General features: G+C 47.4%; 2 protein-coding genes across 7 annotated transcripts in view; one reads left to right on the plus strand and one right to left on the minus strand.

Moving 5' to 3' along the window:
* TBC1D16 (TBC1 domain family member 16) overlaps positions 1 to 221 on the minus strand; it is an 88,855-nt gene extending 88,634 nt beyond the window's left edge. For 4 of the 5 annotated variants that reach the window (XM_070389220.1, XM_070389221.1, XM_070389217.1 and 1 more), the window contains exon 1: positions 111 to 221. The gene's annotated coding sequence lies outside the window, so the exon portion shown is untranslated. The remainder of the gene's footprint in view (positions 1 to 110) is intronic. The other variant, XM_070389218.1, reaches the window with a different exon arrangement.
* A 127-nt stretch (positions 222 to 348) lies between these two features.
* Positions 349 to 27,304, plus strand: part of CCDC40 (coiled-coil domain 40 molecular ruler complex subunit) — a 43,684-nt gene continuing 16,728 nt past the window's right edge. Inside the window, exons 1-11 of one of the 2 annotated variants that reach the window (XM_070389224.1) lie at positions 349 to 692; positions 951 to 1,071; positions 2,541 to 2,604; positions 3,040 to 3,456; positions 6,384 to 6,516; positions 7,673 to 7,836; positions 8,607 to 8,690; positions 8,768 to 8,987; positions 15,337 to 15,494; positions 15,693 to 15,815; positions 18,869 to 18,990. In XM_070389224.1, the coding sequence (XP_070245325.1) occupies positions 1,043 to 1,071; positions 2,541 to 2,604; positions 3,040 to 3,456; positions 6,384 to 6,516; positions 7,673 to 7,836; positions 8,607 to 8,690; positions 8,768 to 8,987; positions 15,337 to 15,494; positions 15,693 to 15,815; positions 18,869 to 18,990 (1,514 nt within the window). In that variant the 5' untranslated portion in view covers positions 349 to 692; positions 951 to 1,042. Of the gene's footprint in view, positions 1,072 to 2,540; positions 2,605 to 3,039; positions 3,457 to 6,383; positions 6,517 to 7,672; positions 7,837 to 8,606; positions 8,691 to 8,767; positions 8,988 to 15,336; positions 15,495 to 15,692; positions 15,816 to 18,868; positions 18,991 to 27,304 lie in introns of both variants that reach the window. The other variant, XM_070389223.1, reaches the window with a different exon arrangement.

Here is a 27,304-nt window from a genome sequence, read left to right on the forward strand (position 1 = left end):
CCCACGCGCCCCGCGCTCCCCCAGCCCGTCCCGCCGAGGGGCGCTGCCCGGTCCCCCGCCGGCCCCTCAGGCCCCGCCCCCGCGGCCCCCGGCAGGTCCCCGATACCCACCCGGGTCCCGCACCCGGGGCCGGATTTGCGCCGGCTCCCGGAGCCGCCTCCGCCGCCACTGCAGCCGCCGCCAGTGAGGTTTGGTGGGGCGGGGACGCGCGGCGAGGCCCGGCCCCCGGCCCGCCCCCCAGCCCGACCCGGCCCCCGGCCCAATCAGACCCGCCGCCCACCCCACCCCCGCCAGCCCCAGTCCCAACCCTGCCCCAACCGTGTTGCGGAACTGCCCCAGTCACCTTCCGCTCTCCCATCCCAGGCCCCGGCCCGGACGACCCCTTCCTATTTCGGGCCTCGCCGCCTGCCCGGGCCTCCGGCCCCGGGACTTTGCCCCAGAGGGAAGCCCCACGCCCCCGGAGTGAAGGCAGGACCCTTGGGACGTCCCACCTGCGCGCTCGCCCTCTCTGTCCCACCCTCTGCTTTTGTTTTTCCTATTTTGAGATAGGAAGAGAACAACACCCGCCAGGAGGCCACGGGGCATCCCTCTTCTGCCATGAATTCTTCGCAAGAACCCCGGGAAGGGGGTACTGAGCCCCCCAGGTCTGGAGATGGACAGGCAGGCACTAGGCGGGGGCTCGGTCCCCGAAGGTGCGGCCGGCTCCGGACCCCGTCGCGCCCCCGCCTCTTCCTGCCATCCTCAGGACACTTGGCCGTCCCATGTCCCCAGCTTCCCGGGTGCCCTGCGCGAGCCCCTGGGGCTCCAGAGTGGCCGGCAGGACACACGTTGACACGGGTTGTCGCTTTACAGAAACGGAGTCAGGCGGGGTAGAGCTCGGACTTAGAGATGGAGAAGATGCGTATTTATCCTTTAATACATTTACAGAGTTAAATATTCTGTGTTTCTAGTGTACCCAAATGGCACAAAGGCCTCCTGCCCCGCAAGCCCCGCGCGTGGTCCTTGCCCGCCGGATGTTGACGGCGTCGCATAGCAACTGGAGATGGCGGAGCCGGACGGCGGCGCTGGCGGGTAAACGGGCCTAGGGATCTGGGACCTCGGAGCTGCCCCCACACCTCCCCCTTCCCATAGCCCCCTAGGCACCCCTTCCCTTCCATGACCTTTTCCCCTCTCCTGTACCCCTGCCTCCCCACTCTCTGAGCCTTTCCTGACCTCCCCGGTCACCCCCACATTCCTGCACGCCCTTCTGCCTTCTCACCTCGCGTCCCTTTGTCCTCTCCCGTACCCTCCCTTTTCCCCCTTTTCTGGGCGCTCCTTTCTCTGAAACCCGGGACTTGCTCAGTCCACAGTAACCATGGCAACCACGATGCTTGGTAATCCCTGCTGCAGAGCCCTGAGAGCAGGGGTCTCTGTGCTGGATGCTGCCCAGCGAGGTCAGTGAGAGGGAGACCAGCCCAACCTCACCGGGGTTGGAGGTGGCAGGTGACGGACTGGGTTCAGTATGGCCAGGCAGCCCCACCGTGAATGCCTTGAGCACACAGATAGGCTGTAGTCAGGTAAACCCAGGACTACCAGGCCTCTGCTCTCTTACACTTTGTTTAAAAGGATAGAGACTATTTTTAAAAATTTACCTTTCACATTGGACACCGCTGTATTGTTTCTTTCTTTTTTTTAAGGTAGGTCTGCGTCTACTGACATGGAAAAGTCCAGATTACAATAAATGAAAAGATTAAATGCAAAACAGTGTATATAGTGTGATCTCTAATTTGGTGGATGGGTGGCTTTAAATGCACAGAAAAATATTTGAAAGAAGATATCCTTGGGACTTCCCTTGTGGTCCAGTGGTTAAGGCTCTATGTTCTCAAAGCAGGGAGCCTGGGTTCGATCCCTGGTCAGGGAACTAGACCATGCCACAAGTAAGGGTTGGAATGCCACAACTAAAAAGATCCCACATGCCACAACTAAGACCTGGCACAGCCAAATAAATATCTAAAAAGTAAAAAATAATACATAAAAAATATCCTTAAATCTCTTACTATTACGTCTTGTTATCTTGAACAGGAGAGAAGTCACAGGGGATTTTCATTGTCTGTGTCACATATTGCTGTATTAGTTTAACTTTTAACTAGAAAAAAAGCAATTTTAAGAATGTGACATTCTTGTACTATCCAAATCACGGGGAAACTAGAAAGTTTCTAGTCCTTTTTGCGCAATTTTCTCTTATTTTGTTTTCTATTTTCCCCATTTTGTCACAAACACAAGTGTATTTAAAGTGACTTTCTAGCATAATCTACTTGTACTGTTCCTTAAATGTTTCAATCATTGCATTTTTCATTCATTCTTGGAGTGACTCTTGTGCCATGTGACAGGCATGGTCTAGTGCTGGTGTTAGTGACAAAGTCATGGCCATCAGCCTAGAGAGAAGGCAGACAATTAACAAGTAAATATAATAACTAGATATACAGACAGTAAGGAGGGGATAAATGCCAAGAAAAAGAAAGATGTTACTTGAAACTGTTCAACTGTTTCTCCGCCACCAGGTCTCACTTGGGCGGCAAATCGCCTTCTGAAGGAGAAGAGGACCAGCATGTTGAAGGCGGCAAGGTAAAATTCCTTATGGGATGAATTAGTCTAGGCTGTATTTACTAGGAATTAGCGTTCAGATTTGTTTAAGAAAATTGCACGATGATCCTATGACCTTGCTCTGGAACAGACTCAGTTCAGTTGCAGAGAAACCTAATTTCTTTCCACCTCCTTCTGAAGCGTTGATGGCTTGTCAAGAATGCCTTGGATATCCCACACCTAGATCGCCCTGAGTTTTTCAGAGCTCATTTTCTGTAACAAAGGATGCAAAATAATTACCAAAAAAAGAAAAAACAGAGTAGATCAGCTAAACTATGAAACATAATCTCCTAGCGATGCTCAGAGTGTATAGATGCAGTTTTCCCATCAGTATAATTACCTTATTAAGGACAAAATCTCATAAGATCCTTTACACTTTGTCTCCTGATTTTTTTTTTTCCTGCTTCATAACTACAGGTATCGTCAATGGAGAAGAGCAATGACCAGAGAAGTGAAGAAGCTGAGGGTGCTACAGAGCATTCCGAAAGGGAAATTGAAAATGATGGGGAAGTCACAGCGCAGGGGGACTATGGAGGAAGCCAAGGGGAAATGGAAATGGAAGAGGAATTTGAATTAGAAGAGGAATTAGAATCTGATTTGGAAGCCACGTCCCCTGAAGGGGAAGTCAGTTCTCTAGATCTGGCTTCCTCAGACATCAGTCTTGGGGAGGGGCCCGAAGATGAAGTTGACCGCACACCCCCGTATGAAGGAACAAGGAGGGAAATGGGTCTTGAGGACAGAGAGGCCCCCCACCCATCCAAATCCACAGGAATGGGGTTCATCACCACAAAGAGCTCCCAGCAAGTATTAGGCCTGTCTGAGCAAATGAACCAGGTGAGTAGCCTGAGGTCTGTAGTGTTTTACTGCTCATGAGGTTTGTAAATCTATGTGAGGAACTCAGGGTACACTATAAATAATTCACATGGCAATGCCTGTTAGAAATGTCTTAGCAAACTTAAGTCTCAGGAGCCACTGTCATAGTCCAAGAGTTTCTGAACCCTCCTTTGTGTTCCCAAACCCAAGTTGGAAACATTCCACGTAAGGGCATCCAGGTGTCCAGTCTCTAGAGCAACACCGTCCGGTAAAACTCTACATGATAATAAAAGGCTCTTTATCTGCGCTGTCCAGTATGGTAACCACTAGTCACATGTGACTATAGAGCACTTAAAATGTGGCCAGGGAGATAGAGAAACTGAATTTTTAAACTTTTGAGGATTCTAATTAGTTTAAATGTATATATCCAACAGTTATAAGTGGTTACCAGACTGGACAGTGCAGCTGTGGATAATAATTGTTATAGGCTTATTTTTACTTTTTACTTTTTAATCAAGTACATACAGAAAACTGGAGTACCTTAAAGAACTTTTAAGAATGTTTTTTAAAAGCATTTGACAGTAAGTTGCCTCCCAATGTTTTCATATATGTTTTCCGCAAACGAACATGTGATAATTATCAAAATCAATGTGTTACATTACCAAATACACCTCGGGCTTCCTTCACCAAGTGTCCTAGTAATGTCTTTTATAGTAGAGCTCCACTTCAGAATCGCCTGCTGCCTTCAGCTGTATCGTCTCTTTAGTCTTCTCAATCTGTCCTTGACCTTGATGACCTTGACACTTTTAAAGGTCACAGGCCAGCTATTTTGTAGCAGGTCCCTCAGTTTGGTTCTGCCTGGTATTTTCAGGTCTCCAGGTTTAGAATGTCATGGAAGGATGCCATGTTTTCCTGGTGTTCTATCAGGCCGTGCCTCAGTTCAGCTTGTCCATTACTGATGGGCAAGCCCCCAAATGTTTGGACTGTAACTCTCCATGCCAAGACCTTCCTCGCCAGGCCCAGGCCTGATACCTGTGTCTCACCTTGGGGACAGTCTCTGGAACCCACCTTCCTCATTTTGTCTAGACTCATCACCCCATACTGGGTCAACTCCACTGTTGGCTTTAGGTTTGATTGTTCTAGAAGGAAAGCGAGGGGTAGGGCAGGAAGAGAAGACATTATATTTATTCATCATGTACTCTGGGCTGGACACTTGCATGCCCTTTACATGTGTTGTCTCAGTGACAACAACCCCATAAGGTGGGAACTATTATTATCCCCATTGCTCAGATTAGGAAACTGAGGAGCCAAAGAACTTCCTTACCCAGAGGCATGCAGCTATGATGGCTGTCATGCTTGCTCTGAACTGTGAAGTTCCTCCCCACCCTGTGAAAGCTAAAATAGGTAATAACTTTGGAGAATCACATGATTCAATATTTGATGAACCACAATTAACCGTTATGACTACAAACAACAAGTGGATATCAAAACCACTTGTAAGATTCTAACAACTGAACAGTGCCCTCCTTTATAAGATAGCCAGGACCAGGAATTCCAGATGGTCCAATGGTTAGAACTCTGCACTTTCAGTGCCAAGGGCCTGGGTTCAATCCCTGATTAGAGAACTAAGATCCTACAAGCCACATGGCACGCCTGAAAAAACAAACACACACAGCCAGGAGTACCAAAGTATAGGTCGCTTGCTGAGCTGTAAACCCAGTTTACATCCTCAAGTCTAGTTTCTAGAAAACTCACCTGGGGGACTTCTCTGGTGGTCCGGTGGCTAAGACTCTGCCTTCCCAAGGCAAGGGTCCCGGGTTCAATCCCTGGTTGATTCCACATGCTGCAACTAAAGAACCCTCATGCTTCAGCTAAGACCCAGAGCAACCAAATAAATAGGTAAATAAATAATTCTTTTTAAAAAGAAGATTGGTATGAGAGAAAAAAAACAGTATGGCTTGGTATCTTAATAAAACCTCTTACTTTACAAGAAAAAGAAAACTCACTGGGAAACAGTCTCCAAATTTGATCAACCAGAAGGGCAGAGACAAACTCTAAGAGTGAACCCTAAGAGCGAACTCTATTTCCCTCCTCCCAGCTCAAGTAACTTAACTGTGGAGTGGGAGCTGCTGGGTCACCAGTGTGGTCATTAAGAAAAGCCCTTTCTGGACCCCCCAGAAGTAAGTAGGCTTTGGACTCTGGGCTCCCATGAATGTCATTGTGGTTCTGGATGCCTCAGAAGTCATTTCTAGAAGCAGCATCACCTGAGGAAGAACAGCTGGAAAGAGCAGGAGCTGGGCGTTGAGACAGCCGTTGGCTGGCTAGGCGAACTTAAGCAAGGGCTTCAGCTTCCATGAACTGCTTCCCCTGCAGGAGACAGAAACGACTGGCATCCACCTTGCAGGGTCCCGTGCAGGGTCATTGTCTGCCCTTACTCATGTTCACCAGTTCAGCAGCAGCGGTAGTTATTGTCAACGATAATCATTGCAAGAGTCCCCTTTAGAGTTAAAACGGAGCCAGGTGTTTGGGAAAACATTTTCTTCTGGAAATGTTCCCAAAGTGAAACTGTTTGAAAGAAGAGAAGAAACAGCTCTCTTGGGAGACCCTGGCCGGGGCTCAGGCTTTCAGAAATGCTGTTTACCAGCCTCAGGGAGAGCAGTATTTGGGAATAAAGAAACTCACATCCAGCACATGCCCATGCCTCAGTGTTTACACTTTGCTACAGATCCAGACCGGCAGAAACCACTCCTAAATCCCTCATTGGGGTGGAGGTAGGTGTTTTTTGTTTTGACGATTGCAAAAGCCAAGTGATATGCAAGCAATTTTCTATTGCTTTACCAACTGTGTTAAATTTTGAACACTGTAATAATCAAATTTGAATAACACCTCAGTCCTGACTAAACCCTCAGAAATTCAGATTTGGTTGTTTTTGCTCTATACAATCCCAGGGAACACTCCAGCAGAAGGTCTTTCCTCTGGAGGCTGGGCATCACCTCAGACAGAGCCCAGGGAGCAGCGACACATCCCTGGGTCTTGACGAGCTGCCTCCGGGCACAGAGGAGCCCTTTGCCCCGGAGTCAGGTACTATGGGACAAGCCACTTCCCATCCCCTTCTGTGCAAGGGCTCCCACTCCTTCGCCCCCTGTTACCTCATTTCCTGTTGGGCTGAGTCTAAAGATAAAAATGTCATTAACAGAAATGGATAAGACACGTAGAACATTTGTTCTGTTTTATCTAATTTAATCCTTTCACTTACCTGGTGAGGTAGGAACTGTTCTCCATTTTACAGACCATGAGAGTCATTAAGTAACTTACCCATGTAAGTGGCAGAACCAAGCCTGGACCAAAATCCGGTGACACGGCCCTGGCTACACATCCCTCTCTGCCTTCTGGTCTCAGAGGGGAGCTCGGCCCTAAACATGTCCCTGTGGGCTGAGTTTTCCAAGGTGCTTTCAGGCACACCCCTATCTCTCCACTTGGTTCTGGTATCCCAGTGTTGAGTACATGAGAAAGCAGATTGGGTTGTTTTATATTGTATATAACCTGATGGGAAGAACTGACTCATTGGAAAAGACTCTGATGCTGGGAAAGATTGAGGGCCAGAGGAGAAGGGGATGACAGAGGATGAGATGGTCGGATGGCATCACTGACTCAATGGACATGAGTTTGAGCAGACTCTGGGAGATAGTGCTTAGTGACGAAACAACAGCAACAACAAGTATTCCATTTGATGGTGGTGTGCGGATGACCCAGCCAACAAAACCTCGCCTCACCTACAAGAGACCTGCAGACAGTACTCATCTAAATGAGTTAGAAACCAAACAGGGTCTCTCCAGCCCAGGAAGGAAGAAAAGCTGAAACTGGAGCCTCACTGATTGCTTTTCAATCGTATCAGTTGTTTTCCTTAAAAAAAAAAAAATCTATTCCATCATTAAGAAGCCCCCTTTCTGTTCATTATTTATGTATTAAAAGGTATCCACAAAATGTGTTTGCTTCTTGTCTACCTTTAAAGTTCAATCATTCCTACAAAATATGTTGAATTAGCTAGCAGAAAATTCATGAGCAGAAGACCCTATTAATAGCATTGTGAACCCTAACCCAACGGGGGCTTTGTCTTTCTTTTTTCCCTCATGTTGCACAAGCCTGGGCATTTAGCTTTCTGATGAACTTCCCCCAGATAAGCACTCTATTAACTCCTCAATAACATTTGCTGTTCCCCCCTTACTTGTCCCCCTAGAACCCGACACCCAGCCCAGGGAGGGAGCCGCGTCCTCCTTCCTGGACAGGATCCAGCAGCTAAGCATGGTGGAAGAAGGGGGCCTGGTGGAGACAGTGGAATCTGAGGGCAGCGATGAGGCGGAAGAAGACAGATGCCAGCTGGTGGTCTTGGACCCAGACCACGTAAGACATTCGCGGGTTTTGCTTTTGCCCCACACAGACGAAGATGGACTTAGAGACACTGCTGCACTTGCCCTGTTCTGCCTGGAGCCTCCACGGCCCGCCTTTTACCCAGCAAATGCTGTGCTCTGTTTCATCTGCTCCCCGAATAGTTTATCTGCAGGGTTTGGGCTGCCACTTTGTCAAGTGTATTCTCCCTTCAGGTTCATTCATTCAGACTCAGCATTTCTCAGTCACTGGAAGCCGATCTCTCTTCGTGGTGGGGGCTTCCTGAGCACTGTAGGGTGCTGAGGAGCATCCCCGGGGCCTCCGCCCACCAGATGCCAGCAGCACCGTCTTGGTTGTGATAGCCAGAAATGTCTCCAGACTTTGGGCGGGGGCAAGGTGACCTCCACTGAGAGCCATCGCCTGGCATGTCCCACAGCTCTGGCAAGGCGGGAGGATGGGTCTTGACTGGCGCTAAAGTTGCAGTGGGAAATGGGGCTCAAGGTTCATTTGGTGCTGGCATCCAAGGCTCTGCTCATCACTGCCCTTCAGCTCTGGGGATTAAACCAGTACCACCACCCCAGCTTATCCTGTCATTTTGTCAAAATATGCACTCAGGTCCTTCAGTGCCTACAGTGAGACCACAAGTGACTTCTGAAGTAAGAATCCTGGGCAGAAGTGGGGAGCACCCAGTATGAAAGTCATTTCTGTCACCACCTCACCAAGAGCTGTGGCTAAGCCCTGGAGGGGACAGGACAGTAACTGGCTATACTTTTCCATTGTTCTAGCCCCTGATGATAAGATTCCAGGCTGCCCTGAAGAGCTATCTTAACCGGCAGATAGAGAAACTGAGGCTGGAACTTCAAGAACTGGTGCGTACCTGTCCCACCTCCCACTCAGCTGTGCTCCCTCCTGCATCTCCATGACCCAGTTTCTCTCTCTGGTGCAGAGCGTGGCCACCAAGCAAAGCCGAGTCCAGCGGCAGGAGCTGGGAGTGAACCTTTACGGGGTCCAGCAGCACCTGGCCCGCCTGCAGATGCAGCTTGAGAAGAGTCACGACCGCCACTCCATCGCTGCGTGCACGAGGCAGCAGAAGGAGGAGGAGCTGCAGAGGGTACGCTTGCTGTACGCCAAGACCTGTGAGACCGCCAACGAGGAGCGCAAAAAGCGTAAGGCAGCTCTGCGTCCTTGCAAGTGTCCATGGGGGTGTCCTCACATGCCACAGAGACCCTAAGGGGATCCTCACCTGCCATCGAATCCCTGAATACCTTTGCAACCTGGTGGGGTGGCCCAAGTGCCATCATGACCCCAAGGGGTGTCCCCATGTGCTGTCATGACCCTGAGCCACTGTAGGATATGAAAGGCAAGATGTGTTCATGTCCTGGAGGCATTCCCATCCTTTTTGGGAAGGAAAGACCTGTCTTAAAATGCACCTAATTAGGCAAAGCAGCAAACACTAAAAGCCGGCAGGTTGGGTTTATGGAGGCAAAAGTGGGAGAGGCTGCTGGGCTGCTGGGGTGGAAGATAGGGTCTCCAGAAGGCAGGGAAGAGTGGGGATGCGCAGGGTTTAAACAGGTGGGGAGGTATAGGTGAGGCCAACCCAAAGTGCAGGGACCCGTGATCCAGAGCCCTGCAGCCCCAGGCTGTGCGGCAGGTTAAGGGGAGCAGGTGACTCTGGAGCAGAAGAGACCACGGGGCTAGGACTAGTCACTGTTCCTACCAGAGCAAAGCCCTGCACAGAGAGAGGCAGTGGGCCACAGTGAACAGCATGGTCACAGCCGATTATTTCAGTTTTTGTGTTTTTCATGTTTCCGACTTTCTTTGTCACCTCTGTGTGACTATTATAATGGGGGAAGTAACCTAAAAGAATTTGAAAGAAAACAGAATCACACCTGTATCTCAACTGTCAATGGAAAGAAGCATTTTGGACCCTGAGAAATGTAGGAGAGGATTCCAGACAGAGTTGGGGAAGTGCTCACTTAGAGAGCACTCCTCCCTGATTATCACCAAGTTAACAGAATCTACCAAAAAGAGAAGGCTTCGCTAGTGGCTCAGACGGTAAAGCGTCTGCCTGCAATGCGGGAGACCCAGGTTCGATTCCTGGGTTGGGAAGATCCCCTGGAGAAGGAAATGGCAATCCACTCCAGCATTCTTGCCTGGAAAATCCCATGGACAGAGGAGCCTGATAGGCTACAGTCCATGGGGTCGCAAAGAGTTGGACACGACTGAGAGACTTCACTTTACCAAAAAGAGAAGAGCAGGGCACTCACACTAGAACAGTGGAGCCACATCCTCCAGTTATAACAGAAGTTAGACCATTTTGAAAGAGGACACAGGTCCCCTGCTCCCTCCACACAGGAGCAATCATGCCCACCAGCACCCCCCATCAGAGGCTAAAGGCGCAGATGGGCTTCTGGAAAGATCCAGTTGTCTTTATGGACACTGTGTCCTTTCTGGAGGTCACCAGGGAGCAGGAGCAGAGCTTGTTCCACCAAGCAAGGACCCACCTCACAGCACCATTTCTCCCTTCTTTGAGCTAAACAATTTGGGTCATGGTCCCAGCCCTGCCCACCAGGTGCTGCCACTGCCCTGTCCTGTAGGTGAAACATGGGCCTTTGCTTCTGGACAGTGTCTACGGTTGCCCACCTTACTTGGGAGGGAGGTGAAACCCACCAGTCAGTAACCTTCACACCCAAGTGTGAGTCCACAGCAGCAATCCCCAGACAGGAGAGCAGACCTCTCCACAGACGAGCATCGGGTTCTGAAACTGAGCATGTGCCAACTCGTGTTTGACGTGAGACTTTAGAGGCTATCTCACCAGGCAAATGAAAACCAACTGTTAGAGAAAAGGATACTCAGAATTAAAAAATAGAATCATCATCCCCCCTCCCCAAAAAAGTACAAAATAGATAAATCAGCACTGCTGAAAATTGAGCAACTGAGTTTGTATACTGAAAGTCCAGTGTGAGGAATTCTATCCAGAATTCAGAGCAAAACCCCAAAGTGATGGACATTCTGAGAAAGAGATAAAAGACATGGATGTAGGTCTGGTAAAGTCAGCATCCATAACATAGAAATTCCAGGAGATTAGGGGCATTAACCAATGACATCAGAGGAAAATGTTTGCATGAGTTCAAGAAAGATGGATTTTCAGGTGTAAAGACTCATGTAGGGCCAGGTGGGTGGAAGAAAAAATAAACATGCCCAGACATAGTTGGTGAAATTTTTAAATTCCAAAGGTAAAGGGAGGGAAATGCCATAGGATTATAGACAGGACAAAACCAGACATTCCCTATGTTATTCAACCCTCCAGAGGGTGGAAATTTTGGGAAATGCTTCCCAGGCTTGTTTTATAATTCTCAGTATAATCCTTACTGGAAAAAGCTTCCAGTGTACAAAACATAGTGATCCTACTTACACGATATGAAAATCCTAAATAAAATATTAGCAAATGTTAAACTTGTGCTCAGCAACAAAAGATTAAGTTTAGCAATATATGAAAAGAAAAAAATAGCTCCTAGTGAAGGAGGGCTTAATTCTGGAATAATTTGAAATTAAGAAATCTACTGATTCATTGCACTTTTTTCTTAAAGGAGAGAGAACAAAAAGATTTTCTGGGTGGATGCCCAGTGGATGTTTGAATAAAACTCATTATTCATCCTAAACTAGGGTAGAAGGAAATTTCTTTGTAAGTGTTTATCAGCAACTGATAAGACAGTTTTACTCAGTGGAAAGCCCTGGAGTGATCATAGCTAACGTGAGGAATGAGATGAGGATACACTGTTTTGGACGTTCCAGCTATGAAAGAAAACAGGAAATATAAACAAAGTATAGATTCTGGATATGATGTCATGAGACTCATTCTCCACCAATGGTATGATTGTTTACCTAGAAGATTCAAGATTACTGTTGAAAAAGAAGCAAATAAAAGTAATAAGAAATCTATAAAGTAACTGAATACCAGAGTTATAATTTTCTTTTCTACCAGTCATATCCAATTATGAATTATTAATGTAATTGTAAAAATCTCATCCATGATATCTATAACAGCCATAAAATACTTAGGAATAAGTCTAATAAGAAGCAAGTGAACCAGACTTCCCTGGTGGTCCAGTGGTTAAGAATCCATCTGCCCAGGCAGGAGACATGGGTTAGATCCCTGGCCCTGGAAGATCCCACATGCATTGGGGCAACTAAGCCTGTGCCACAGTGACTGAGCCCACACGCCCTGAAGCCCGTGCTCTGCAATAAGAGAAGCCATCGCAATGAGAAACCCACACACCGCAACTAGAACAGGCCCGCACACAGCAAGGAAGACCCAGCGTAGCCAAATAAATAAATAAAAGGAAGCAAGCAAACCTGTCGGAAGAAAAACAATAAAACTTTACTAAAGAATATAAAACATTTAAATAAATGCAACAGTCATGTGATGGGATGGGCAGATGCAGAATATATAAATGTTATTTCTCTAAATTAATAAGCAGTTCACTGCAAGTCCAGTTAAAATCCACAATGGGATGTTTGGGTGAGCTTGAATTTATTTAAGATGGTTAATTATTATTTTTGAGGAGTAATAATACAAACTTGAAGCTCTCTGGAGTCTCCCTCTGGCCCAGTTCAGCCCCCTCTGCAGAGTCACAATGGTATGATTGATTCTTGTGTATTTTTTTAAAGATATTTTTGTATATAAAAGCAAAGTTATAAAGGTGTGGTATTTTTGTCTATTTTTTTACGCAAGTAGCTGTATACTATGCCCACCACTCTGTTCCTTGCTTTTTCCCCCTTATCAATGCTTGCTAGAAATTATTCCAGAGCAATACCTTAAAAACTCTCCATTCTCAACAAATTGATTTTCAAGATCCCTTGGAATACTAAATGCGTAAGAATATCCAAAAAATTTTGAAAGAGAAGGGTAATGAGGGAATATCGTCCCAACAGGTGTCAAAGCACTGTATCAGTCTACAGCAATAGAAACGAAATGGCTCACGGGGAAAACACGGGCAAATAGATCAATGGTGCAGAGTAGGGGTTCCAGGAAGTTTATCTGGAATCTGTTTATTGCAAATTGAACGTACAGATTGCACTTTAAAATCACTAAATATTTTCGCTCATTTGACCATCCAAAAAGGAACACTTAGACTCCTATTTCATGCTAAGCAAAGCATGTTGACCCTGCATATCTTTCCGACTTCCTTTTCTGACACCAGGTCAAGAAAACTCTGCTTCTAGAGGGCTCACCTGCTGAGGTCAGGCCCGTCTGATAATTACCCTTTTTGCCCCAAAACACAACCTGATCTCAGGAGTGACACCAGGGGCAGAGTTCACGGGGGCTTTTCAAGACTCTGCCCACCCTGTCTTATTACAGGAAGGGCCCTTCAAGGCCTAATAGGTGAGACTACTATCCTGCTATAGAAGAGGGGTGATGGTATGAGTAGGCAAGTCAAAAGGGAAAAGGGCAGCCGGTCTTCATACTGTGAAAACAGACTTGATTTCACTAATGTTGCAAGAATACAAATTAAAAAGAATATTTGAGGACTTCCCTGATGGTCTAGCGGTAAAGAATCTGCCTGTCAATGCAGGCGACATGGGTTCTATCCCTGGTCTGGAGATCCCACATGCCGTGGGGCAACTTAGTCCCTGAGCCACAACGACTGACCCCCAGGCCCTAGAGCCTATGCTCCGCTACAGAGAAGCCACTGCAATGAGAAGCCCGAGCACCGCAGCTAGAATGCAGCCCCCGCTCACCACAACTAGAAAAAGCCTGCTTGAAGCAACAGAGACCCAGTGCAGACAAAGATAAAATAAATGAACAAAAATTTTTTTTAATAAAAAAAATTTGAAATATTGGCTCTCAGTCACTCAGCCAGGAAAGAAGGAAAGAGGGGGAAGAAGTGAGTGCCCTGGAGGAAGGGTGGGCAGGCTCCCTGATTCAGGTGGGGGGAGTTATTCAGCACCGTCTACCATAGCGAAGGGCCATAGGCTGGGCGACTTGAACAGTAGAAGTTTGCTTTCTTGTAATTCTGGAGGCCAGATGTACAAGATCAAGGTGTTGGCAGGGTGGTTCTACCTGAGGCCAATCTCCTGGGCTTGTGGACAGTCATCATTCCCCTGTGTCCACACAGGGGCTCATCCACTATGTGTCTGTGTCCTAACCGCCTCTTCTCCTAAAGACACCAGTCGTTGGGCCCACCCTAGTGACCTCATTTTACCTTAATGACCTCTTTAAAGACCCTCTCCCCAGATACACTCCTACAGTCCACCCAGCAACCACTCTTTATACAGAACTCCCCCGTCTTTTCCCTGTACCCGCTCCGTTCCTCTCCCCTATAATTCTTATCCACAGGGGACCGAAAGAATTCTCTAGTGTTAGAGTTTTTAAATCATCTTGGATGTTAAAAAAATGTGTTTGTCAAGTTTAAGTCCATCCTTCAGAAACACCTGACTCTAATATGATATTCACCCAGCAGCCTTTTGATCTATAAATCGATTTTCTGTTTGGATCTACACACTGAATAAGGAACGCTCTACACCAGTGAACAGTTACTTACTGGTGGAAGTCTATCTCCCTAAATAAGCTGATGTTTTAGCTTATAAATCCATCTCATGAGAGTTTTGTTAGAAGGAACCCATACTTCAGTGGTGCTCAGCACCCCCTTCAGGCTGGTTTTTCTCCCAGGGGATTTAGGACCGAACCTGACGTTGCCAACTCCATGTGGTAAGAAATCTGTAAAATTTACACAAGGCCTCATCACCTTGACACTGTTTCAGAACATCCTTGGAAATGAAGAATCTCTAACATGTGCTGGGAGTTGGAGGGCGTGTTGCAATTAATAGGCATCAGTTCAGTTCAGTCACTCAGTTACGTCCGACTCTTTGCAACCTCATGGACTGCAGCACGCCAGGCCTCCCTGTCCATCACCAACTCCTGGAGTTTAGTCAAACTCATGTCCATTGAGTCGGTGATAGCATCCAGCCATCTCATCCTCTGTGTCATCCCCTTCTCCTTTTGCCTTCAATCTTTCCCAGCATCAGGGTCTTTTCCAAAGAGTCAGTTCTTTGCATCAGGTGGCCAAAGTATTGGAGTTTCAGCTTCAGCATCAGTCCTTTAATGAGTATTCAGGACTGACTTCCTTTAGAATGGACTGGTTGGATCTCCTTGCAGTCCAAGGAACTCTCAAGAGTCTTTTCCAACACCACAGGTCAAAAGCATCAATTCTTCGGTGCTCAGCTTTCTTTATAGTCCAACTCTCACATCCATACATGACCACTGGAAAAAACAGCCTTGACTAGACGGACCTTTGTTGGCAAAGTAATGTCTCTGCCATTTAATATGCTGTCTAGGTTGGTCATATATTCTGTCTCTCCACCTATTAATAGACTGTAAGGTCTTTGACGGCATGGTCCAGGTCTTTGTAGTTTTAAGGCTGTTTCTCAGGCCCATCCCACAGTGGGGGGAGGGGTGCTGCGTCCATGTTGGTCTGTATGCGATGCTGGGACACCCTCCCCATCTCTTCCCAGTGGCAGCTCTGCAAACTGAGATGGAGACCCTGGCTCTGCATCTCTTCTACATGCAGAACATAGACCAGGACGTGCGTGACGACATCCAAGTGATGAAACAAGTCGTGAAGAAGTCAGAAGCCCAGCGCATGCGGGCCGAGCTGGAGAAGAAGCAGCAGGTATTCTGCAAAGACGATGCCCACGTGACGATAGCTACCCCTTGGATTTCCCAATCAGCCTTGCCCATGTTTGAATACCGCAGCCCTGGGGGAGCCATGTCCAGCCTGGGATCGCTGACATGAGTCTGGGTTGGTGGGGACCAACCATGCGTCTTATCTCTTATTGTCTCACCATGCATCTTATCCCTGCCCTTCTAGGACCTGCACGTGGACCAGCTGACCACCCGAGCCAACCAGCTGGAAGAACAAACCGCCCTGTTCGAGGCCCAGTACCACGCACAGGCTAAAGACACTCAGATGCTCAGGAAAGCAGTGAGTGAGGTAAGCATCACCCATGCCATCTGGCAGTGCCCGGGAGGTGCCTGCATGCCTACTGAAAGACTGACTGAGCCCTCAGTTAGCTGGCCCACCCTCTGCACATCTGTCTGTCCTCATAAGCATCTCAGAGCACCTGACTGACCCACGGTGATGATACCAGCTGACTGATGGCCGGTATTCTTACTCTCACCGTAGCAGTGACAGACTAGAAGATGTCCCAGAAGCTGGGACATTCTGTCCTGCTTGCTGGGACATCCTTAGCAAGCTTCTTAGCAACAGCAGACCTCTTTCAAGGAGAGCTGAAGTTTCCCTAACCATTCTCAGCCTGGACTGCTGGCACACCTGGGCAGTTCCCACATCTCCATTCCATAGCAAGTAAGAGAGAGCCCAGGCTCAATGCGACGCCAAGTTCAGTGACTGGCACTGGAAACCAAAATTGCTGTCACTTTTTAATCTGTGAATCACCATCTATTTCATACATGCAGTGACGGCATGAAAGAAACAACACACTTTCGCTGAAGGAAAGACAAATGGGTGGGCTCGAACAAACAAACAAACATATGTGGGTCCACATGGGAAAGTGCCCAGTTCTCACCAACCCATGAGTATACTTAATCTAGAATGAATGCCCATCAGAATCTCGGCAGAGGGAAGCTCTTTAGTTAACAAAGCAATTCTTAAGTTTACCTAAAATATAAATTCAGAGGACTAGCAGAGAATTGTCCAGGGAGGAAAGTTCATGAAGGCTGTTTGCCCGGAAATGACAGGTTTCCTGAGACATGAGACTTTCTGGGCTAACACCAGGGGAGTCCAGGACAAACCAGGATGGTGGGTACCCCCCTAACATTAAATACTATGAAGCCCAAGTGGCTAAAATAATGACTTACTGCAGTCAGGGACAGACAGGTAGGCTGTGGGAGCCTGTGAGAGAGCCCAGAATCAAGGAAACGTTTGAATAGAAATTTCATGGATTGTAAATTAATGGTGAGCAAGTGAGTTATGCGCCCAGTGGTGTTGGGACATTTGGTTAATCATTTGGGGAAAAAAATCACATCTTTTCCTCATACCACACACTAAAACAAATTCAACTATTGAAATGAGGGAAGCTATACCAGAAGAAAGAAAAAGAAATATCTGTAGAGTCCTGGGTTGGAGAGGGCTTTCTAAGCATAATACCACTAAGTTTGGTGGTGTAAAGAGATTTTGAAAATCAATCCAGAATCTGCCACGCACGTTTCTGCTCTGTGCTGATCACACACACACACACACACACACACACACACACACACACACACACGACACTGTCGTTTTCCTTCCATTGCGTCTTTCTGTGTCTCCCACCGCTCCCTGCTGGCTGTGTCCTGCCAGGACAGGGCCATCCCACGTTCGTTCCTCCTGCCTTTCTGCACCCAGAACCAGGGGGCGGGGGGGAGGTGGGGGCCATGGCAGGTGCACCACAGACATTGATGACAGACAAGGGCAGGACAGGGGTTCTCCCAACCAAGTTGGCGAAGGTGAGCAAGGCAAGGGAAGCAGGGCTTCTACACTGATAGCGGGGGTGCAGCGTGCCTTCATCAGGATCTTTATTCAAGGACAATATTGCACCACGTGTCACGGGCACCCACCCCACCCCCTAGCACACTCTCCCAAAATATCACTGTTCAGCCTTCATTCCAGGGAAAATGGGCATGCAAATTAACTTTTTGTACATTAAATACTCAGTGAACAAAATGAATAGAGAGTCCCTGGGGACACAGTGCTGTGTGTGATAGCAAAGAAAGTCCCAAGAAGAGGACGTTGGTTAAACAAATTATGATATATCCATACAGTAGAGGACTACCAATAAAATATTTGCTGACATGGAAACCCATTCACAATATGCTATTTTAAATACTAAGTTGTAAAACAATAATAGAATGTGATTGCACACACACAGGCAAACACAACACACACACATCAGGGTGATAGGAATGGTAAACTTTAAATAATGGGATGATTTTTATTTTCTTTTTGCTTATTTACATATTCTAATTTGCATAGAATGAACACTTTTTTTTTAATGCGGACTGTGTTTAAAACTGCTGCTGCTGCTAAGTCACTTCAGTCGTGTCCGACTAAAAACTGAATTCAGCTCAATCTTTACCTCTCAGCCTGCACCTTGGTCAACAAGCCCTTGTCTGGCAGATTGGGGAACTCCGTGGGAGGGCACCTGCCCCTGGCTGACCGTCCCCACTCAGCCCAGCCTGGGGAGGAGCCCAGCAGTTTTGGCACCTTCTGCCTCAGCCAGGTACCGTGGGTGCACAAGCTGGTCCGTGGCACAGAGCGGCCTTCTCAGTTAATAACTTACCCAGATCCAGAAATGTCTCAGCAGTCATGGTATAATTAACTCACACCACTTTATGCTCTATAATGGTAATGAATAGATGATTTATTAAAGCCCTGACGACAGGAGTGCGATTCCCCAGTGTAATGCCTCCTTTCACATCCAGCTCTGCCCTCTTATCATCCCTGTGAGTGTTCGAGGCCGCTCTGACCTCCAGTGTCTGCCATGCACATCCCGCAAGAGCAGAGGCTGACCGGACTCAGCATCTCCACTAAGATGCTCGTGGCCCAAAGAGGGTCCCACCCAAGCCTTCACTCTGTGCCCCTTCCAAGAATCAGCACGAGGCCAGACTGCTAGGAGTGCAGTGATTCCCCTGGAATGACACTCAAGGACATTCACGAGACCCAGCACTTGGGGTCGAGCTGAGTGTGCTGGGCCTCCAGGCACCATCCCACCTGATCTGATGGCCCAGCATGTGGGTACTGTTATTGTTCCCGTGTCACGGCTGGGGCTCAAGGCTCAGGCAAGTGCTGGATGGGCCTTTTGAGCCGTGTTTAATTTCATGTGTGTCCTTCTGTTGCTGAGAGTAGCCTCAGCAACTATATAAACAAAAGCTAGGGTCACGGGGAAGGAAGGCGATTTGGGAAGCTCGGGGCTCTCCGATGTCCTTTTGGGGGCTCTGAGCTTAATGACGTGAGACCAACGTCCACGTAACCTCGACTGTCCACTGCAGGCCTGCACAGAAATAGAGGCCATCAGCATGGAGAAGAAGCACATCCTGCAGCAGTGGGCCACCAGCCTGGTGGGCATGAAACATCGCGACGAGGCTCACAGGACCATCCAGGAGGCGCTCAGGTGCGGGCGGCCCTGCTGGTTGCCACAGAGGTGGGCCAGGCGTCTCAGGGCCACAGGCAGGGCCCTGGATGGAGCGGTGGGAGAACTCGTGACATGTGGGAACTCGGAGGCAGGTGCAAAGTGGACTCCATGCCCGCCTCCTCCCAGGCGAGCACGGAGCGCCCGTCCCCAGCTCTCCTGGGACAAAGGGGCGCACCTGCAGCCCTGCGGCCCCAATTTCCGTTCTTGAAACCCCCCCTTATTGTTCACCCAGATTTCAGTGTTTCTTAAATCCTTTCAAACTTTCCGTGGCACCGGGAGCTGCAAAGCTTTCATGCTCAGATTTCCTGGGAGGATTAAGGAGAAACAGTGAGAAAGAGAGGGAAAGAAAAAGGGGTATTTATCTTGGAGAGATAAAGGTGTCCCTTTGATTTGCAGTCTCACCACCTGTGTGCAGAAACTTCGCCTATTGTTCTGCTGAGGGCTGAGTTCCAATCGAAATCCCGCTTTAATCTCCCCGAAAAGGGAAGGAAGAGGCCCCGCCTGGCATTCCCCTCTCACTTCTAGCGAGGGCTGGACGTGCACCCTGGGTGGGGTGGTGGAGCCTGGGGGTTCCACCATTGCCTTAGTTCCCCAAACCAGCAGGATGCTTGGGGTCCAGATGTGGAAGCAGGTCCTAGAGGGAACGCGTCATAGCTCAACTCAGCCCTCAGCGTGCAGCCTGGCAGTGAGCTGTGCCCAGGAGAGGCCTGCTGACCACGGGGAGGAGGGATTGGGTTGCTTTGCCAGTCCCATGGCATGGCCTCTGGTAGCCCAACAGCTAGGAGAGACGTTCCTTCTCAGTCTTGTGATTAAGAAAAACAAAAATGGAGGCATATACCTATGACTGTTTTTAAAGCAAGCCACATTTATGTGGGTAATGCCAGACTGAAAATACTTATTTCCTTCACTTCCCTGAGTCGACGATAGAAAGACAAAGGGAGGCCTTCCCTGGTGGTCCAGTGGTTAAGAATCCGCCTCCCAGTGCGGGGGACATGGGTTCGATCTCTGCTCTGGGAAGATCCCACGTGCCTCAAGGCAGCTAAGCCCATGTGCCACAACTATTTAGCGGGTGCTCTAGAGCCCACGAGCCACACCTACTGATGCCCGTGTGACCTAGAGCCCGTGCTCCGCAACAAGAGAAGCCACCCCAATGAGAAGCCCGTGTGCTGCAGCAAAGAGTAGTCCCCACTCTGCAACTAGAGAAAACCCACTTAGCAACAAAGTTCCAGCACAGCCAAAATGAAATGAATACATGTTTAAAATCTGAAATAAATAAATTAATTAAAAAAAAAAAAGAAAAAGAAAGCCAAAGGGAGAATCAGAATTATCCAGGCAAAGTCTGGCTAAAAATCTGCCTTCCCTTTGAACATGCAGGGAGGGACTGGGCTGTCCCAAGGCTGTGGGCTTGGGCTGTCCCTTGCCCGGCCCCCCAGGGCTGCTGGTCTACCTGCTTCCGCTGTGTCTGTCGACTGAGAGCTGCCCCATGTTTGGTGAGCAGAGGCCTTAGCTAGTGAGCAGTTTTTGCCTCTTGCCTAACACTGACCTTGAGTAAGGTCAAGGCTGAGAGTCTCATGGCCTGTGGACTCCCCCACACAGGGACCTCCAGAGTTCAGGGGGACACCCTGCACTTAGGCCAGCACTCTGTGTCTCCAGGACTAACCTGGATGTCCCCCAACAACCCTCCTCCTGACCTTGTCCCCTCCACTCCCACCGGCTGTTCCTACCTGTCCTCTGAGGTATGGCTTAACGGTCACTCCTTTTCTTTTTTCTTGTTTTGAAATTCAGTATTTTGAATAGATAACACAGTGACTTGGTCTAAACTATCTGTAGACTCATATTCAGTGAGGTGAATATGCCCGTGTCCTCCATGACCTGCTGCCCCTTCCCACACACACACTCCTCCTGGTTTCCTGGGTCTCCATCCCTAGGTCATCCACAATAGCAAAAGAAACTACACAAATTCACCTTCTTCACTTTCCCTTTTGTGCCGTGTTCTGTGCCTTGCTCTTTTCATTCCACTGGGTGTCCTGGAGATCTTCCAAAACATACTGGTTGTTTGTCCCTTCTTTTCCTGCCACATACCCTCTGATGGACTCAAGGTTATCCACATGCCTTTCCCGTCACAGTGTTGCTGTACAGAGTCACATCCAGGGCTATCATAGTCTATATCATTCTGTATAATTATGTTCCCTATCAAGCCGGGAAGTTCTGGATTCCAGGGCACGCACTCAGCAGGCTGGACAGGGATTTCCCAGGAGGGCTGAGATGATAACACTTCCCCCAGCAGTGTTCCAAAGTCCCCTCCCTGACAACTGAGCACATGTTGGACTGTGCTGATCTCACCAATGAGAAAAATGACATCATGTGTTTATAACAGGCACCCATTGAATGTTCATTTTAGCAACGCACACCTCCCGTAACAACAAGTCATAGGGCACTAGTTCTGGCTCAGCTGGCCTTCCTGCGACCCCAGATACGTCAGCCATGGAGGAGGGAGGCCTCCTTTCAAACCTGTTGACCGCACAGGATGCTGTGAGAATTGTGAACTGTGATTGCAGCGCTGCATCCAGATAGATGTGAAGGAGGGAATCTGAGACTGTTTAACCAAAGTCAAGGCGTTGCAAAAACAGAACATTGCATCGCTTGGGACTTCCAGGCCAGGTCAGCGGCTGAACTAAAGTACCAAATACAAGCTCGTAGCGTGTAGACCATTTTAGAAAATGAACAAAAACGGTGATTTACTGGCTGATGGTCCAGTTGTTGGACATGAAGCTAGACATCCCCCTGCCCCCGACCCTCCTGGGAGCTGTCTGGGCGCTGAGGAAGTGCCTTAGCTGTGGGAGAAGAGAGGGAGGTGGAAGGTGGTGTGGGACTTGGAGGCAGGGACTGCCTCCTCAGCGCCGGCTGGCCTCCGTCAGGCCCGGGGTCTGGCAGGTGGTGCCCCACCACCGCCGACATCCCCCAAGCCCAGGGAGGCCTGCAGCTCTGGACACCCGGGGCCGCCACAGGCACAGAGAGCAGCTGGTTAACATGGGGCAGACACAGGGCATGGGCAGGGCCCTTGGGGGTTGCCCTGATGACACACCGTGTCGCATCCCCCCTTCCCACTTGGGGAGGCCAAGTGGCCCTCGCTCCCTGGGACTCCTGGGCATATCGTGTCGATTGGGACCCAGCGGGTGACCTGAGATCACATGGGTCTCTGCTACAGCAAGACGTGAAAGACAAGATTCCCACCAACTCTTTACCATTAGTGGCAAAGTCCCATCAGGAGGGGTCCCAACCACAGAATCATGACGAGGCTGCGGCAAACACTGAGAGTCACACCTGCAAAGCCCACGAGCCTAGTTAGGGAGATTGGGATCCACATTAAATGCTGCATTTAAAATGGACAGCCACCAAGGTCCTACTACATAGCATAGGGAACTCTGCTCAATGTTATGTGGCAGCCTGGATGGGAGGGGCGTTCGGGGGGAAACGGATACTTATATGTATGCGTATGGCTGAGTCCCTTCACTGCCCACCTGAAACTATCACAACATTGTTAATCGGCTGTACTCCAATACAAAATAAAAGTTAAGAAGCAAACCGGTCATTCCCATGTGAAACGTCTCAGAACAAGCCAGAAAATTCAGACTATACTGTGCTCAGCTGGGGTTAGGAAGGATACCCTGCCTAGAATTTACACCCTCTCAAGGTCAGGGACACAAACAGGTCCCCTTGTGCCCGGGTTTCTGCTTCTGCCATACTTTCCGATAGGAAACCCAGGGGCAGGCAGGGCTCAGCACCTCTGTCAGGTGTTAACTGGTCACTTCATCGCCTTGAGCTCCTGCAGCAGGTTCCCTCTTAATCCTCAGATGGATTGGGTCAAGCTTCAGACATACTCTAGACTCCACCAGTTCTTTATGTTTTTTTTTTTTCTATTGGTATCTGTTAATCAAGGACATTTTAATCTATTTTTATTGAAGTATAGTTGATTTACATACAATGTAGTAATTTCTGCTGTACAGCAAAGTGATTCTGTTATACATACATATATATATTCTTTTTTAAATATTATTTTCCATTATGGTTTATTATAGGATATTGAATATAGTTTTCCTGTGCTATATATTAGGATTTGTTGTTTATCCATTCTCTCTATAAAAGCTTATATCTGCTGACCCCAACCTCCCACTTCATCTCTCCTCTGACCTCCCCTGCTCGGCAACTACTAGTCTGTTCTCTATGAAGGACAATTTTAAAGTGTGTCTTTTAAATTTTTTATTTATTTTACTTTTTGGCCATGCCATGTGGCTTGTGGGATGTTAGTTCCCCCTGGGGGATTGAACCTGGGCCATGGCATGAAAGCACTGAATCCTAACCACTGGGCCACTAGGAGTTCCCAAGTGTGTCTTTTTTAAAAATAATTTTTATTCAGGATAAGTGACCACATCCCAGGAAATTAGAAAAACAGAAATAAAGATTTAAAATACCACCATCTTTCTCCTTTTGTGACAATGACAGTTTATTAGCTAGCATTCTGGTGTCTTTTTGCCAGTGCATGTCTTACTGAGTGTTCTAATTTCTGTCGTAAAAACTGGACATCTTGGACTTCCCTGGGGGTCCAGTGGTTAAGACTCCATGCTTCCGCTGCACGGGGCGCTGCTGAACCCCTGGTCGGGGAGGCTCTGTGTGCTGCATGGTGCAGCCAAAAAAAACAATAAACAAAAAATGTGGGTGTCTTATCATTATTGTCAAATCCTAGATACTTATAAGGCTTCTACTTCCTAAAGAAGTATAAGAAAATAAGTGACTTTTAAAACTTTGGTTTATTGAAGATAACTTATGTAAAAATTTATTATGTAAAGTATTATTGTTAGGTAAATTATTTATTATGTCAATTACCATTATTATTATGTAAGAAGTTATCCTTTGTCAGAGCACAATTCAGATTAGCAAATGGACAGAGGCAAGTAACCATTACACGCTCAAGATACCACATATTTCCTGCAACCCCGAATCTATTGCCTCTTCCCGCCTCCAGCCCCTAGCAAACACTCATCTGCTGTTTCTGTAGTTTTGTCATTTCCAGAATCTCATATAAGTGGGATCACACGATACACAGCTTTTCTTGTCTGGCTTTTTTTCACTTTGCACAGTGCTTTGAAAGTCTTCCTGGTGTTTCAGGGTCAGCAGTCTGTTCCTTCTCGTTTCCAAGTAATATTCCCTCACGTGGATACATCGACATCTGGTTGTTTCCAGTCTGGAGGGTGGCGTGACCAGAGCTGCAGTGCTGTTGTGTGCAGATGTTGGTGTGGGAATGCAAAGTGGAACAGGTCGCTCTGGGAAACACCTCCACAGCACTGAGATTCCCAGTCAGTCCCATCCTCACCAATGCTTAGCAGTGCCATCGTTTTCATGTTAGTTGTTGGCAGACATGTCGCGGTGTTCTGTTGAGATTTTAATTTGATTTCCCTAATGACTAATGATAGTGAGCATTTTTTCATGTGAGTATTTGTCATATCTTCTTTGATGAAGTCTATTTTGCTCATTTTAAAAAATTGAAGTATAGTTGATTACAGTGTTTCAGGTATACACCAAGCAGCAAAGTGACTCAGATCTATAATACACACATATATATATAGTGTTGTTGTGTTGCTGTCGTTTAGTCACTAAGTCGTATCTGACTTTTTTGCGTGATGCTATAGATTGTAATCTGCTAGGCTTCTCTGTCCATGGGATTTCCCAGGCAAGAATACTAGAGTGGGTTGCCATTTCCTTCTCCAGGGGATCTTCCCAACCCAGGGATTGAACCCATGTCTCCTGCTTGGCAAGTGGATTCTTTACTACTGAGCCACTTGGGAAGCCCACATATACGTATGGAAAAGTACATACACTTTTCCATACATCTTACATTTTATTGTAAGATATTGAATATAGTTCTCTGAGCTGCTGCTGCTGCTGCTGCTAAGTTGCTTCAGTCGTGTCTGACTCTGTGCGACCCCATAGACAGCAGCCCACCAGGCTCCCCCGTCCCTGAGATTCTCCAGGCAAGAACACTGGAGCGGGTTGCCATTTCCTTCTCCAAGTTCTCTGAGCTAGTTTATCTATTTCATATATAGTAGAGTGTATCTGTAATCTCAAATTCCCAATGCATCCCTCCAACCCCTGTCCCCCTTGGTAACCTTGAGTCTGTTTTTTGTCTATGAGTCTATTTCTACTTTGTAAATAAGTTCATATGTATCATTTTTTTTAGATTACTCATTTAAGTGATACCATGCATTTGTCGATCTCTGACTTACTTCACTTAATATGATAATCTCTAGGTCCATCCATGTTCTTGCAAATGGCACTATTTCATCCTTTTTTTGTATCGATGGACGTGAGTCTGAGTGAACTCCGGGAGTTGGTGATGGACAGGGAGGCCTGGCGTGCTGCAATTCATGGGGTCGCAAAGAGTCGGACACGACTGAGCGACGGAACTGAACTGAACTGAATCACTTATATATACACCATATCTTCTTTATCCATTCATCTGTCAATGGACATGTAGATTGCTTTCATGTTTTGGCTATTGTAGATAGTGCTGCTATAAACACTGGGGTGTATGTATCTTTTTGAATTAGACTTTTCATCTTTTCCAGATATATGCCCAGGAGTGGGATTGCTGGATAACATGGTAACTTTATTTTTAGTTTTTTAAGGAACATTCATACTGTTCTCTGTAGTGGCTGCACCAATTTATATTCCTACCAACAGTGTAGGAGGGTTCCTTTTTCTTCACACCCTCTCCAGCATTTATTGTTTGTACTTTTTTTAAAGTATTCATTTATTTGGGCAAGTTGGGTCTTGGTTGCATCATGTAGGGGCTTTCCTTGTAGCACACGGGCTCTCTAGTTGTGGCATACAGGTTCCAGGAGCACATGGGCCCGGGAGTTTTGGCACGAGGGCTTAGTTTCTCTGCGGCATGTGGGATTTTAGTTCCCCAGCCAGGGACTGAACCCACATCTTCTGCATTGCAAGTCAGATTCTTAACCACTGGACCACCAGGGAAGTCCCAATTATTCATGGTTTTTGATTATGGCCATTCTGACTGGTGGGCTTCCCTCATAGCTCGGTTGGTAAAGAATCCACCTGCAATGCAGGAGACCCTGGTTCGATTCCTGGGTTGGGAAGATCCTCTGGAGAAGGGATAAGGAATAGGCGACCCACTCCAGTAGACTTGGACTTCCCTTGTGGCTCAGCTGGTAAAGAATCCACCTGCAATGCAGGGGGATCTGGGTTTGATCCCTGGGTTGGGAAAATCCCCTGGAGAAGGGAAAGGCTACCCACTCCAGTATTCTGGTCTGGAGAATTCCATGGACTGTATAGTCCATGGGGTGGCAAAGAGTCAGACACGACTGAGCGACTTTCACTTTCACTTTGATTATGACCATTCTGACGGGTGTGTGGTGATATCCACTGTAGTTTTGATTTGCATTTCTCTAATTATTAGCCATATTGAGCATCTTTGGCTATCTGTATACCTTCTTTGGAGAAATGTATGTTTAGATTTTCTGCCTATTTTTTGATTGGGTTGTTTGTTTTTTTGATATTGAGCTATTTGAACTGTTTGTATATATTGGAAGTTAATCCCTTGTCGGTCATATCATTTGCAAATATTTCCTCCCAGTCTGTATGTCGTCTTTTTTTTGTTTATGGTTTCCTTCACTGTGAAAAATGTGGACTTTTCAGTCCCATTTGTTTATTTTTAAACTTTATTTTAATTCAGTCCTATTTGTTTATTTTTTATTTGATTTTATGTTTTAACTGTGCTGGGTCTTTATTGATGTGCGTGTGCTTTCTGGTTGTGGAGAGTCAGGACTGCTCTCTAATTGCAGTGTGCGGGCTTCTCATTGCAATGGCTTCTCTTACTGTGGAGCACAGGCTCTAGGCATGCAGGCTTCTGTTGCAGCTGGTGGGCTCCGAGCACAGGCTCAGTAGTTGTGGCGCACAGACTTAGTAGTCCCATGGCACGTGGGATCTTTCCCGACCAGAGATCAAACTGGTGTCCCCTGCACTGCAAGGCGGATTCTCAACCCCTGGACCACCAGGGAAGTCCCCATTTGTTTATTTTTGCTTTTGTTTCCATTATTCTAGGAGATGGATCAAAAAATATTACTGCAGTTTATGTTAAAGAGTGCTCAGCTTATATTTTCCTCTAGGAGTTTTACAGTATCTGGCCTTATATTTAAGTCTTTAACTCATTTTGAGTTTATTTTTGTATATGGTGTTAGAAAATGTTCTAATTTCATTCTTTTACAAGTAGCTGTCT

The sequence above is a fragment of the Bos mutus genome, chromosome 19, assembly GCF_027580195.1.
Source record: "Bos mutus isolate GX-2022 chromosome 19, NWIPB_WYAK_1.1, whole genome shotgun sequence".
NCBI lineage: Eukaryota > Metazoa > Chordata > Mammalia > Artiodactyla > Bovidae > Bos > Bos mutus.